The sequence below is a fragment of the Myotis myotis genome, unplaced genomic scaffold (genome assembly GCF_014108235.1).
Source record: "Myotis myotis isolate mMyoMyo1 unplaced genomic scaffold, mMyoMyo1.p scaffold_m19_p_11, whole genome shotgun sequence".
Taxonomy (NCBI): Eukaryota; Metazoa; Chordata; class Mammalia; order Chiroptera; family Vespertilionidae; genus Myotis; species Myotis myotis.
This window is the reverse complement of record NW_023416315.1, coordinates 26,952,244-26,968,450: the sequence shown is the minus strand read 5'-3', so window position 1 is coordinate 26,968,450 and position 16,207 is coordinate 26,952,244. Positions and strand designations below refer to the sequence as shown.

Sequence of the window (16,207 nt, the reverse complement as noted above, 5' to 3'; positions counted from 1 at the left end):
CCCTGAGGGGTCCCGGATTGGAGAGGGTGCAGGCCAAGCTGAGGGAACCCCTCCCCACCCCCGTGCATGAATTTTGTGCACTGGGCCTCTAGTTTAGAATAATTCTCCATCTCAAGGTCCTTAACCTTAAGCACATCTACAGAGTTAGTTTTGTCTTGCAAGGCAACATATTCATAGCTTCCAGGATTAAGTTATAGATATCTTTTGGGGCTGTTATTCTTCCTACCACAGGATCAGACATGAGCAATCAGCTATAAGTGACAAGTCATTTTAATAGAGTGAGCTTCAGAATGAAACAAGACCTAACATTGGCCAAGAACTAGGGACCAAATCATAGGATTAGGACAAATGAGCCAGGATGAAAGAAAATGTAGGATTTTACCTAGTAAATAAGAAGAAAGGCAGCCGAGAGAGAGGCACTATTGTGTGTGGTGTGTTTTTTTTTAACTTCTACTGCCAACACAGTCCAGAGTACTTTCATCTTTCATCCAAATTCACAGTAGTTGCCTTACTAATTCCCATATACATTTTGCCTCTTTTCTAATCTATTTTCTACACAGCAATCAGGGAGCTCATGCAAACTATTCAAAAAACAACTAGAGAGCAAATCTTGCCATGCCTCCACTTGAAATGCCTTTCCATCCATTAGCATTAAGATTGGCATCCTTAACAGGACCCATAACCCTGGCATGATCAGACGCTTACCTTCATTTTGTGCCTTATCTCTGACATCTTTCCTCTTTGTTTGGTAATCTGCTTTCCAACATGACCTTGTTTCATTTTTTTTAACTACGATATACCTGATAAACCTGAGATGCACAAATCAAAATATTTGTACTTATTCCATAGTCACATACACACCACCCAGAACAGATCAAGAACATTTTCATCACCAAGGAAGTTAATTTGTGCATCTTATTAGTCAATGCCACTCCCACCAGAAGTAACCTTTTTTTTTTAACACTGTAGATTAGTTTTGCTAGTTCTTGAATTTAATCTAAAAGGAATCATGTAATATATATTGCTTTTTATCTGGCTTTCACTCTACTAAGCATAATGTGTTTGAATCCATTCAGTCAGCAGTTTGCTCATTTCTATTATAATGCATGATTCCAATGTATAAACAAAGCCTAATTTCTTTATTTATGCACATGTGGATGAGTGTTTGACTTGTTTCCCATTTGGAGTTGTTAATTTTATTTCTGCTTTTTAAAATTGAGATATAATTGACATGTAACATTGTATTACTTTCAGGTGTACATCATAATGATTTGACATTTGTGAATATTGGGGGGAAAAAACACACCACAATAAATCCAGTTAACGTTCATCACCACACGTAGCTACAAATTGTGTTATTTTTTTAGGAGAATTTTTTTTAAGATTTACTCTCATAGCAACTTTCAAATATGCAACACATTATTATTAACTATGTAGTCTCCATGCTGTACATAGATTCCCATGACTTATATTTAATTATAACTGGAAGTTTCTACCTTTTGATCACCTTCACCCATTTTGCCCTACCTCTGGCAACCACCAATCTGTTTACTGTCTAAGTTTAGGGTTGTTTTTTTAGCTTCCATATGTGAGATCTACAGTACTTGTCTTTCTTTGTCTGACTTACTTCACTTAACATAATGCCCTCAGGGTCCATCCATGTTATTGCAAATAGCAAGATTTCCTTCTTTTTTAAGACTGAATAATATTTCATTTTATATATATATATATGTGTGTGTGTATTTATATGTGTGTATCTAATTTTCATTAAGCATTTATCTATTAACTAGAGGCCCGATGCAGAAATTCATGCAAGAGTAGGCCTTCCTTCCCCTGGCTGCCAGCACTGACTTCCCTCCAGCACCTGGGACCTGGGCCTTTGCTCTAGGCCAGAGCCACCGCCTCCATCTTTGTCATGTCAATTTGCATATTCCCTCCTTATTGGCTGTGGGTGCCACCATCTTTGTTGCAAAGTGATGGACAATTTGCATATTCTGTCTTTATTAGATAGGATGAACACTTTGGTTACTTCTATGACTTAGCTATTGTAAATAATGCTACCATGAACATGGGGGTACAGATACCTTTTTGAATTAGTATTTTCATTTCCTCCATGTAAATACCCAGAAGTGGAATTTCTGGATCATATGTAGTTCTATTTTTAATGTTTTGAGGAACCTCCACACTGTTTTTCATAGTCATTGCAAAAATGTACATTGCCACCAACAGTGCACAAGGATTCCCTTTTCTCCTCATTCTAGCCAATACTTGTTATTTCTTATCTTTTTTATAATAACCATTCTAACAAGTAAGAGGTGATATCTCATTGTGGTTTTGATTTGCATTTCCCTGATGATTAGCTGATGTTGAGCACATTTTCATGTACCTGTTGGCCATCTGTATGTCTTGTTTGGAAAGATGTCTATTCAGGTCCTCTGCTATTTGGGGCTATCATGAATAAAGATGCTATGATTTTTCTTTTTTTAAATATATTTTTATTGATTTCAGAGAGGAAGAGAGAATCATTGATTAGCTGCCTCATGCATACCCTCAACTGGGAATCGAGCCCAAAACCCAGGCATGTGCCCTTGACCAGAATTGAACCCGGGACCCTTCAGTCCACAGGCCAATGCTCTATCCATAGAGCTGATTTTTCTTTATTGTGGTAAAAAGCACATAACATTTATCATCTGAACCATTTTTGAGTGTACAATAACTACCATTAAGTATATGTCCATTTTTGTGCAACATATCTCTAGAAAATTTTCACCATGTAAAACAGAACTCTAAGCCTATTTAACAATAGCTTCCTTTCTCCCCCTCACCCCAGCTCATGGCAACCATCATTCTGCTTTCTGTTTCTAAGCATATGACTACTTTAGATACCTCATATAAGTGGAATCATTCAGTATTTGCCTTTTTGTGACTTGGCTTACTTTACTTAGCATAATATCCTCAAGGTTCATCCATGTTGTAGCATATGTCAAGACTTCCATCTTTCATATGGCTGAATACTTCAGTGAATGAGCGTGCAAGTATCTCTTCAAGATCCTGTTTTCAGTTCTTTTGGATATATACCCAGAAGTGGAATTACTGAATCACATGGTAATGACATTTTTAATTTTTTGAAGAATCTAACTCTCTGAAATTTTGTTCACATTTTTATTTTGTGAACAGAAGCACTCAATTTCTCTGACACATACCTAGAAGTGGAATTGCTGAGCTGACAGGGAGCCATGTTTTACTTTGTTAGAAACTTCCAAAATGCTTTCCAAAAGGGCTATGCCATTTTTCATTCCTATCAGCAATGAATGACAGTTCCAGTTGCTTCATATCCTCACCTACACTTTGTATAATCAGTCTTTATAACTAAGCCTTTCTAATGAGTAGTCAATAGTATCTCATTGTGGTTTCAAATTTTCTCCAAAGAGCCATATTCATGTTCACATCAGACCTTCTTGGCACATACCCTTTCCTCTGTTTGGATTACTTATCTTGTCTTCCTTATACTCCCACTAACTCTATGCTGGCTTCTCCATTCTCTTCCACTTATAGTTTAGATCACAGATCAAATATTTCTTCCTCTCCTTGGAGAATGTCCACTGACCATCAATCCCAAAATTAGATCAGGTCCCCTGCTTTACTTTTTATGTCTCCTCTGTAGTTCTAGTGCCTAGAACAGAGCTATATGAATACTATATACTCAGTAATTATTTCTTGAATCAATGAAAAGTTCAGTATACAAAGGCATGCCAGCTTTTGGGGAGCTGTGGGGCTTTGGAGTGAGCCCTCATAGCTGTGGAAAGGTAAATTATGACAGCCATGCTAGAAAGCAATTTACTACCAGTTAGTATATGCAAAGCATATGACGTAATAATCATGCTCCTGGGAATGTATACTGAAGACATTCTCACCGAGGGTCATTCGAGTACATGTTCTAAGACGTTCACTACAGCTTTATTAATGACTAGAGGCCCAGTGCACAAAAATTTGTGCATAGGGGGCAGAGGGTCTCTAAGCCCAGCATGTGCCCTCTCGCAGCCTGGGAGCCCTCGGGGGATGTCCACTTGCCACTGGGGAGCAGACCTAAGCTGCAGTCAGACATCCTTAGCGCTGTTGAGGAGGCGGGAGAGCCTCCCACCACCACCACTGTACTGGCAGCCATCAGCCTGGCTTGTGGCTGAGCAGAGCTCCCCCTGTGGGAGCACACTGACCACCAGAGGGCAGCTCCTGCATTGAGCATCTGGCTCCTGGTGGTCAGTGTGTGTCATAGTGACCAGTCATTCCCAGTCGTTCTGCTGTTAGGGTCAGTTTGCATATTACCCTTTCATTATATAGGATAGAGGCCTGGTGCACGGGTGGGGGCTGGCTGGTTTGCCCTGAAGGGTGTCCCGGATCAGGGTGGGGGTGCTGCTGGAGTGCCTGGCCAGCCTGGGCAAGGGGCTGATGGGTGTTTGCAAGCTGGTCACACCCCTTCAGGGTGGGGTCCCCACTGGGGTGCCTGGCCAGTCTGGGTGAGGGGCTGATGGCTGTTTGCAAGCTGGTCAAGCCCCCGCTCAGTGGGGACCCTCAACCCATGGAGGTTTGGCCAGCCTGGGTAAGGGGCTGATGGCTGTTTTCAGGCTGGCCACACCCCCTTTAGGGTGGGGGGTCCACACTGGGGTGCCTAGCCAGTCTGGGTGAGGGGCTGAGGGCTGTTTTCAGGCTGGCCAAGCGCCCCCTGGTGACTCTCCTTTTTTTTTTTATTCTTGGATTTATTTACCTTCTATAATTGAAACTTTGTTGCTTTGAGTGGAGCTCAGAGCCAGCCGGGAAGCTTGGCTTCCTCCATCACTGGAGCAACCAAGCCTCCTGCTCACTTCAGCTCCATGGCTGCCGGCCACCATCTTGGTTGGGTTAATTTGCATATAGTCACTCTGATTGGCTGGTGGGCATGGCTTAAGGTGTAGCAAAGGTACAGTCAATTTGCATGTTTGTCTTTTATTAGTTTAGATGGGTAGATAGGAGGAGTCAAACCCAGGGCCCAGTATTGGGAGAATGAATAGTTAAAATGTGGTGAATGTACACAATGGAGATGCCACATAGCACTTGGCAGCTACAGGCTAGAAAAACATAAATACAGCACTGGGTGAGAATATTAAGCAAGATTAATTATACCTGTGTATATAAAAATAAAATTTGCATAAAATAAAAATACTATATATGCCCACAAAACAGTAATACATAGCGTTGAAGAATGTCTTGTGAACAAAATCGTGTACAAAGCATGCATTATATTGCTTGCCTTGGAGGAGGACGAGGAAGTAGAATATAGGGATTAAATTAAACCAGCAAGGATTCGGGCCGGTGGCTGTGGCGGCAGCCAGAGCAGTGGACTGTAGGGGTGCATGCAGTCCCATCATAGAGGACGAGCTGAGCTTCTCGGACATCTATTACTCCCCGTCCTGCTGCGAGTTCTGCCTCAGCTGTCCTTGGCTCTCACTGCGCTCACTCACCAGTGTCACCTGCTCCATGTGGTTGGTGGCTCTTCACCCTCTGCGAGAACAGCATGATTCTCTCCGCTGCCATAGTCATCACCCTCAGAAACCTGCTTGGTTACCTCCATTTTGTGAAGCTTGATCAGAAGACTCTGCTAATCACTGATTCCCTTGGCGTCCAGATGACTTCATCCTATGTGTCTGGCAGAGAAAGCACCACCCTCATTGGGGTGGGTAAGGTGAAGGATGTTATCATTAATGAGGCTATTTACATGCAGAAGATGACTGCCTACCTCTGCATTTTATTGAATGATCCGGTGGAACCAAATGGGATATACCAAGTAGTATCTGTCTTCCAGAGTGCCAAGCCCCAACTGGACTGCTTGATTGGCATGTACAGGAGCTGCCAGGAGACCCTGGCACACCAGAAAGCCCCATCCACAAGCCCATGCGCCCAGCTTTCAGAAGGCCCGTACTGTCTTCCGTGGGAAATGACTCCCAAGCCCCCGGGTGGTGTATTTTCTGTATTCAAACCATCATGTGGACACTGGCCGAGGAGCCGGGATGGAAGCAGTGGACCTGGGAGACACAGAGCAGGTGACTGGAACCCAGCTCACTGTGTGATGTTGAGCAAAGCATTCCTGGTATTTCAGTGCCCCCTTGTAAGGTATGTGTACTTCACCAACTGAGAGGAGACCATAAGAAACGATATGTCAAAGGTCATGTTGACAAAGAGCACTTTGTGAATTTCCTAAGCACATTCAAGTTTACTTTTTGTTGAAATTTGTGGAGCAAGACAATGGGAAACTGATATCAGATCTCCTGAGAAAGATAATTTCCAAATGTTTAAAAGTTAAGAAAAAAAGTCCAGCCCTTCAGAAGACTGGTCTCTGTCCCCCTAGCTCCTGTGTCTGTACAGTGTTAAATATGATGCCTCTCTTAATAAACAAGTCTCCTTCAAAAAAAAAAATTAAACCAATAAAATAAGATGTATCTTACTAACTGACATTATTAATATTAATTAAATACTGTTTTAAAAATCATAGGATATGAAATACCCATTTAAGGGGAAATAAAAGAATATAATTTTATGCTATATCTTAACTGAAGTTAAATTCTTTCTGAGTTTTATTTGTGTAAAATATCATAACCTATGATTGGTGGACTGAACTCATTCTTCCCTTAGTATATAAAATGTTTGCCCTTCATTGAAAGAAGACCCTTTAATGTTAAATTGGCTTGCTGTAGTAGAAGTTTATATCTTTCAATTAGTTGAACTATTGTACTAAAATTTACTTTTAGAGGTTCTATTTGGACCATACTATATCTCTACCTCACTTAATTAAAAATAGAATTAAATTCAAAGATAAAAAGATTCATATCTCCCCTTCCCCCATCCCTTTCCACAACTGTGTTTTTGTTCATCAAGGTAAACTTTTTTTTTCCCTTTTCAATATTCTTTTTTTAATTTTTTTTTATTGCTTAAAGTATTACAAAGGGTATTAAATATGTGTCCTTTTTTTTCCCCGCCCTTGACAATCCCCTGGCCTCCCCTACCCCCCAGTGTCTTATGTCTATTGGTTATGCTTATATGCATGCATACAAGTCCTTCAGTTGATCTCTTACCCCCCTCCTTCCTGCCCCCCAACCCTCCCCGGCCTTCCCACTGCAGTTTGACAATCTGTTTGAGGCAGCTCTGCCTCTGTATCTATTATTGTTCAAAAGTTTATAATGGTCTCTATTATCCATGAATGAGTGAGCTTCTGCACAGCAAAAGAAACCATCAACAAAAGAACAAGAAAACCCACTGTGTGGGAAAACATATTTGCCAATGTCATATCTGATAAGGGCCTAATCTCCAAAATTTATAGGGAACTCATACAATTTAACAAAAGGAAGATAAACAATCCAATCAAAAAATGGGCAAAGGACCTAAATAGACACCTTTCAAAAGAGGACATTCAGAAAGCCAAGAGACATATGAAAACATGCTCAAAGTCACTAATCATCCGAGAGATGCAAATCAAAACAACAATGAGGTACTATCTCACACCTGTCAGACTGGTTATCATCAACAAATCAACAAACGACAAGTGCTGGAGAGGATGTGGAGAAAAAGGAACACTCGTGCACTGCTGGTGGGAATGCAGACTGGTGCAGCCACTATGGAAGACAGAATGGAGTTTCCTCAAAAAACTAAAAATGGAACTCCCATTTGACCCTGTGATCCCACTTCTAGGAATATATCCCAAGAAACCAGAAACACCAATCAGAAAGGATATATGCACCCATATGTTCATAGCAGCACAATTCACCATAGCTAAGATCTGGAAACAGCCTAAGTGCCCATCAGTAGATGAATGGATTAGAAAACTGTGGTACATATACACAATGGAATACTATGCTGCGGTAAAAAAAGAGGAACTCTTGCCTTTTGCAACAGCATGGATGGAACTGGAGAGCATTATGCTAAGTGAAATAAGCCAGTCAGAGAAGGAAGGTAAACTTTTATGATTGCAGTAGAGAGCCCCCACACTTCTCCGGATGATTGACAGAGAGAGCCCCCATATTTCCAGAGTAGCTCTTCTCACTCTTTCACCAAAAACAAACAGTAAATGGTCACCCCAAGCAAGTTCATTTTCTAAGTGTTTTGTAAAGATGATTTCTTTAAAAGTCACCTTTTAAAAATATTTAGACATATAAAACTTTTACTTAGGGACAAGGATTGAGTAAAAATAGCACCACCTACATTGGTAGCCATGGATATGAGAAGGGAGATACTATAACTCATTGCAATGGTAGACATAAATAACATAGTTTTTCTGTAACTATTTAACACTTTACAATGTATAAAGCATGGTCTCTTAAATTAACTCACTCGAACCTCATACCCTTAGGTCAGGAATTATTATTTCCATTTTAAAGAGAAAGTGGTCATCTAGAGATAGTGATTTGCTCAAATTCAATTTTTAGAAAGTGGCAAAACTGGGACTTAAACCTTGAAATCCAGGATATTTTCCTCATTTGCTATGCTAACACTACTTCCATGCTTCAAAACATGGAGAGAATAGTTATATGCATATGTATTTGATTCATTAGAAGGTGGGGAGCAGTAAATGAAATACTTTCAGAAAATGGTTACTATAAAATTATTTTGAAGGAAAGAGACACATCTGATAGAAAGCTATATATTGTACTGGCAAGTCCACCTGTTTCAACAGAAGAGGCTCCAGTTCTGCCAGTGATGGGGTTGCACTGCAGACACCCTGATGCTGTCCTCCTTCCCCAGAACCAGAGCAACAAGAATCATGAAGAATCAGGGAAACCTGACACCACCAAAGGAACACAGTAAATGTCCAGTAACTGGTCCCAAATAAATGAAGATACATGAATTGCCTGAAAAAAAATAATTAGAAATAATTGTTATAAAGATGCTCATAGAGTTTTAAGAGAACAAGGATAAACAATTTAACAAAAAAATCAGGAAAAACAAAATGAAAAATACAAGAAAGAGATAGAAAACCTTAAAAAGAACCAAACCAAAGTTCAGAGCTGAAGAATACAATAACTGAACTAAAGAATTAAGTACAGAGCTCAACTTTGGACTGAGCCAAGCAAAAGTAAGAATCAGCTAGCTTGAAGTCAAATCATTTGAAATTATCCAGTCAGAGGATCAAAAGGAAACGTAATGAAAAAGAATTTGGAAAGCCTGTTGGACTTATGGAGTACCATTAAGCAAACAATTTTTGAATTATTGGAGTCCCAGAAGGAGAAGAGAGGAAAAGGATGAAAGGGGCAGAAAACTTATTTAAAGTAACAATGGCTGAGAACTTCCCAAACCTGAGGAGAGATTTGGACATCCAAGTTTATGAAGCTAATAAGTCAGCCCAAAATTTCAATCCAAAAGGATCCTTCTCCAAGATACATTATAATAAAGCTGTCTAAAATCAAAGACAAAGAGAGGATTGTAAAAGTAGCAAGAGAAAAACAATTCTCTCATACAAGGGAACCTTTATAAAACTACCAGTGGATTTAGCAGCAAAATTCATGCAGGCCAGGAAAGAGTGGGATGATATAGTCAAAGTGATGAAGAAAAATACTGCCAAGCACAGTACTTTACCCAGCATAGCTGTCCTTCAGAAATGAAGGTGAGATAAAGACTTTCCAAAACAAAAGCTGAGGTTGTTCATCACCATAAGACCTGCCTTACAAGAAATGCTAGAAGTTCTTCAAGCTGAAAAGAAAAGATGATAACAAGTAACATGAAAATATACAACACACTGGTAAAGGTAAATATATAGGCAGCTTCAGAATACTCCAGTACTATAATGATGATGCTATGTTAATCACATAACTCTAGTATAAAGGTTAAAGGACAAAAGTATAAACACAGGTATAATTTGTTAATGGATACAAAATATAAAATGATGTAAATTGTGGCATCATAAATATAATCTGTTATCAGGTTAAAATAGTCTGTTATGTCTATAAGAAGTTTCAAGTAAGCTTCAGGGTAACCATAAAACAGAAACCTATAGTAGATACACACAATCCAATGAGAAGGTAATCCAAGTATACCACTATGGTATCATCAATTGAAATCATCAATTGAAAAGGAAGACATCAAGAGAGGAAGATAGGAACTACCAAACAGACACAAAACAGTTAACAAGGTGACAGTAGTAAGTAATAACAATCATTAATTATTTTAAATTTAAGTGGATTAGATATGCCAATCTAAAGGCATAGTGTGACTGAATGATTTTTTTTTAAAAGAACCAATTATATTACTGCCTACAAAATACTCACTTTAGTTTCCAGGTCACACATAGTCTCAAAGTGAAGGGATTTAAAAAAAAAAAAAAGATATTCCATGTAAATGGAAACCAAAATAGAGCAGAGGTAGCAATAATGGTATCAGGAAAAAATAAGACTTTAAGTCTAAAACTGTAACAGGACACAGAAAAGGTCATAGGGATAACTTGTCAAGAGGAAACAACAGTTGTAAATATATATGCACCCAAAATCAGACACCTAAATACATTATGCAAATACTAACAGATCTGAAGGGAGTAATAGACACCAATACAATAATAGTAGGGGAATCAAATACCCCACTTTCTACAACGAATAGATCATCCAGACAGAAAATCAATAAGGAAACATTGGACTTAACCTTTAGACCATGTGAACCTAACAGACATACGCAAAACATTCCATGCAACAAAAGGAAAATATATACATTTATTTCCATGTTCCACATTCCCCAGAACAGGTCATATCTTAGGTCACAAAAAAATCTTAGAAAAATTTAAAATATTGAAGTAATATCTATTATCTTTTCTGACCATAGTGGTATGAAATTAGAAATCAGTAACAGAAGGAAAACTAGAAATTTCACCAATATGTGGAAATTAAACACCTGTTTACAACTGACCAACTAATGGATAAAGGATTAAATCAGAAGAAAATTTAAAAACTTATCTGAAACAAATGAAAATGGAAACACAACATAGCAAAACTTATGGGATGTAACAAAAACAGTGCTAAGAGGCAAATTTACATCAATAAATGCCTATATTAAAAAATAAATATCTCAAATAAACTAAGTTTACTAACCTTAAGGACTAGAAAAAGAAGAAATTAAGCCTAAAGTCAGCAGAAGAAAGGAGATAAAAATCAGAGCAGAAATAAATGAAATAGAGAATAGAAAAACAATAGAAAATCTCAATGAAACTAACAGTTGCTTTTTTAAAAGATTTTAAAATGCCAAACCTTTAGCTATAATCACCAAAAAAAGAGAAATAAAATTATAAATGAAAGAGGAGACATTATAACTGATACCACACAAAAAGTGTCACAAGAAACTACTCTGAACAATTACAGGCCAACAAATTGGACAACCTTAAAGAAATAGATAAACCCCTTGAAGCATACAACCTAGCAAGTTTGAATCATGAAGAAACAGAAAATCTAAACATACCAGTTACTAGTAAGGAAATTAAATCCGTAATCAAAAATCTTCTAACGAAAGCCCAGTCCCATGGTTTCACTGGGGAAATCTTCTAAAAATTTAAGGAAGAATTAACACCAGTCCTTCTCAAACTCTTCCAAAAAAATTAAAGAGGAAGGAACACAACCAACTAAATTTATGCAGCCAGCATTATCCTGGTAACAAACCAGACAAAAATAGTAAAGTAAAGAAAACTATGTTCATATTCCTGTTGAACATAGATGCAAAAGCCTCAGCAAAATATTAGCAAACCAATTTTAACAGCACATTGAAAGGATCATACACTGTGATCAAATTGTGTGCAAGGATGGCTCATCATATGCAAATCAATCAGTATGATACACTACATGAATATAATGAAGGATAAGAATCACATGGTCGGAAAAAGCAATGGACAAAATTCACTATCTTTGATAATAAAAACTCTCACCAAACTGGGTATAGAGGTAACATACCTCAACATAATAAAGGTCACATATTATAAAATGTTGAAAAATTTCCCTCTAACATCAGAAATAAGATAAGTGTCTCTGTTTGCTGATTACATGATCTTGGATATAAAAAATGTTGAAATTCCACCAAAAAAAAATCTGTTGACACTATTAAACATTCAGTAAAGTTCCAGGATACAAAATAAGATCTATACACCAAAAACAATGAAGAATCTGATTAAATAAACTGAAGAATGCACAAATAAATGTAAATATATTCCATGTTCATGAATTAGGAGAGTTTATATTGTTAAAACAACCATACTACCAAAGTCATCTATAGATTCAATGCAATTCTTACCAAAACTCCAGTGGCATTTTTCACAGAAATAGAAAAAATCCTAAAGTTCATATGGAACTACAGAAGACCCTGAATAGCCAAAACTATCTTGAGAAAGGACATAGCTAGAGGCATCAAACGATATTAGAAAGCAAAAACAATCAAAACAATATGGCACTGGCATAAAAAGAGACACATAGACCAATGGAACAGAACTGAGAGCCCAGCAATAAACCCTCACACATATGGTCAACTGATATTTGACAAGGGAGCCAAGAATACTCAATGGGGAAATAATAACTTCTTCAATAAGTGGTTTTGGAAAAACTGTATATTCACATGTAAAAGAATAGAAATCAGGCCCCTATCTGACACCAGTCACAAAAATTAGCTCAAAATGGATTAAGACTTAAATGTAAGACCTGAAGCTATGAAACTCTTAGAAGAAAACATAGGGAAAATGATCCTTGACCTGGGTCTTTGCACTGGTTTTTAGATATGACGACAATGAAAAAGCAATAAAAATAAACAAATGTGATTACATCAGACAAAAATCTTCTATGGAGCAAAAGACAATCAAAATGAAAAGGCAACCTATGAAAAAGGAGAAAATAGTTGCAATCCATATCTAAAAAGGGATTAACATCCACAATATACGTGGAACTCAGACAATTCAATAAATAATAATAATCACTAATAATAATCCAATTTCAAAATGGTCAAGGACCAGAATATTTTTCTAAAGAAGATGTACAAATGGCTAACAACTACATGAAAAGGTGCTCAATATCACTAATCATCAGGGAAATGCAAATCAAAGCAACAATGAGATCTCTAATTGCATGTGTTAAAATAGCTATCATCAAATAAAACAATAGATAAAAAATGTTAGTGAGGATATGGAGAATACAGAACTCCTTGGTATGATAGGTTGGAACATAAATTGGTGCAGCCGCTGTGGAAAGCAGTATGAATGGTCCTCAAGAACTTAAAAAGTAGAACTACCATGTGGTCCAGCAAACCACTTCTGTGTATATATCTGAAGGGAAAAAAATCACTTATCTTGAAAAGATATCTGCAGTTTCATGTTCATTGCAACATAATTCACAATAGCCAAGACATGGAAACAGCCTAGTGTCTATTGACAGATAAATGGACACAGAATACGGTGTATAGGTGTGATAGAATATTATACAGCCATACAAAAGAAGGTTCAACATGGTTCTTACTATAACAACACAAAATAATGGTAATAATGTAAGGTAAAAGATTAGTTAATGTAAATATTTAGCAATATATGTGTATATCAAATTATCACACTAATTGTACACCTTAAACATCCCCTATGTTATATGTCAAGTTTATCTCAAAAAAAGATAGAGGGGAAGAAATCAGAAAATTCAGTCTCCACCAGAATAGCTAAGTTTAAGGATTCTATATCTAAGGTATCCACATATTCTCAGATGTAAATAAGTTTGCATGTTTACAGATATACTAATTTGGTTACTTAGTTTTCCTTAGTTTAAAATGTTTCTTCTCAGAATGCTGAAATTTTAGTTTTGAAGGATTTTAATACAGTATTAATGATTTAGATAGCTTTTATCTTTTATAGCAACTCGAAGCACTTACAACTTTCTTATCCAGTACATTTTTAAACACACTATAACTTCCTTAGAGATTATCAGTAGTAGTAGTAGTAGTAGTAGTAGTAGTAGTAGTAGTAGTGGTAGTGGTGGTGGTGGTGGTGGTGGTGGTGGTGGTGGTGGTGGTATTTAGTGTTTCACATGGACTCATTTGGAACTCTCTTTTTGGTAATGTTAAATAATGAATACCTAATAGTTCTCATTCTCCAGAGGATGCATTAAAATCTTCTTCTTATCATTCCATAGATAAAAATCTTTCAGTATTTTAAATTTGTTATTAAAATGCTAAGCTAAAATGGCAATTACTTTTTAACTGCATAGAAATCTTGGCTTTTTTCCTTATAAGTCTATAAAATAACATGACTAAATCATTTGTTTTCATAAACAGCTGTGTTTTAAACATAGCATTTTTTCTAGTATGAAAGTAATTCATTATAGAATATTCGCAAGTAGATAAACAATAAGAAAAAGAAAATGAAAACCACCTACCCACCATTCCACCACCCAGAGGAAACAGTCATCCATGTATGTATAGTGTTTCCTTATGGCAACGTAGTCATAATTCTGTATCTGTAGGCTATTCAACACCATTTTATACGTTAGATGGCAAAAAGATAGATTCAAAGTATTAAATAACTAATGTCCCATCCTGTTTGTTGTTTACAAGTCAATTTTACCTCCTTTTCTTTAACCTGCACTAATTCAATAAGGAACGTCTTTTTTCTCACGCTCATAAACGTGAAACCACAGCCTCACAGAAGTGCAGTTACAACATTAACAAATTGCAACATTAGCAAATTGCAGCGTTCAGACTCAAACGCAATTCTCCCGGCATCTAAAATTCCAGTATTGTTCCCTCGTCAATCCAGCCACCTCATGTATGTGGGTTCCTACTACAATTAGTCCTTTTGGCTAAATTAAAAAATCATTCTGAAAGTTTGCCTTAAAACACCCTCAGAGTGTTACTAAATTAAGGTTAAATCTCAAGTATAAATTTCAAGCAATTAGTTTTGGTTTTACCCGAGCAGAACACCCCACAGATGATGCCGAATAAAAACTATTTACACACTACCATAGTGCATTTCTTGTAAAAACGTTGGGTCTGTAGCAGCGATTTGCTAATCAAATTCAGAATTTGATTTGAAATGCCTCCGGCAGGCAGCCAATCCAGTTATGAAAGAACAGAAGCAAAAACCAGAGCCCTGGTGAGTTTCCTCCAGAAGCTAGCTGGGTCCTTTGCTCCAGTTAGCAACCTGGTTCCATAGGAAATCACTGCAATTGCTCCTAAAATAAAATATCGTAGTTAATTTTTTCAATAAATTATTGGACTGAACTAGACACAAAACATGAACATTTTGGAATCTACAGTTATAAAATATTCTGACATGTTTTAATATAAACAGGAACATTTTCAATGATTGCTTGGATCTAAAATGTTTTTCCACTTGACATTTGTTTATACTTCCTAGGAAAGAAACTCTATTTATGGATAACTGAATAACACAAATAAACATTAGAGAGAGCTGAAAAATCAGCTTTGATTATGCATGAAAATCTACAATGTCATTGTGTACTCTTATGCCGTATTCTGATTGCCTGTTTATTTTTACAGAATCGCTGGTGAGCCTATGGAAGAGGAGCCAGCCTTGTGAAGTGCCAAGACCCCCTCTCTCCCCCCATATTTCCTGTGTGTGACATCATTGTGTATCCCCCCACCCCCCACCCCAGCACCCACAGACATGTCTTGTCTGCTGCCTGGGTGGCACAGATTCGATGGAACATAAACACTGGGCACGAAATTCTGAACAGCAGCTTCACTTGTTTTTTGGATGGACTTGAAAGGGCATTAAAGATTCCGAAAATGTAACCGCTGTGATTCTAAAGTTACAGTAAACCACGATTGGAAGAAACTGCTTCCAGCGTGCATTTAGTATGCTGGGTGACCCACTCCTGGGCCCAGAGCAGGAACCAGAAACGTCTAATACAGCATTAGATACTGTTCATTACAAACGCTCTGACAGCCAGTGAAATTTTGGGCAAAACCTAAGAAATACTCATTCCTGACATTCTGATCTGGTTTTTTTTTTATTGGGTAATTTTTGTCAAACAGTCTCAAATTGTTTACAGGATTTGCTTTCAGCTATGAACGGATAGCAATTCCCGACAGATCGCAGGGATTTTGTTTGGTTTGGTTTTGTTTGTTTTTTGGCCTTTGTTTTAACACATGGTTCGACTCTTGCTAGTTAAGAGTTCAAGATGGAGGAACTGGGCTGACGCTTTTTCAGTGGTACAAACCATGCCAT

General features: G+C 37.4%; 1 protein-coding gene across 1 annotated transcript in view; it reads left to right on the top strand.

Moving 5' to 3' along the window:
• The window catches only part of HDAC9 (histone deacetylase 9), an 828,595-nt gene extending 812,636 nt beyond the window's left edge, over positions 1–15,959 (top strand). The window contains exon 27 of the mRNA XM_036327963.1: positions 15,517–15,959. Coding sequence (XP_036183856.1) covers positions 15,517–15,556 — 40 coding nt within the window. The 3' untranslated portion in view covers positions 15,557–15,959. The remainder of the gene's footprint in view (positions 1–15,516) is intronic.
• The last annotated feature ends 248 nt before the right edge of the window (positions 15,960–16,207 follow it).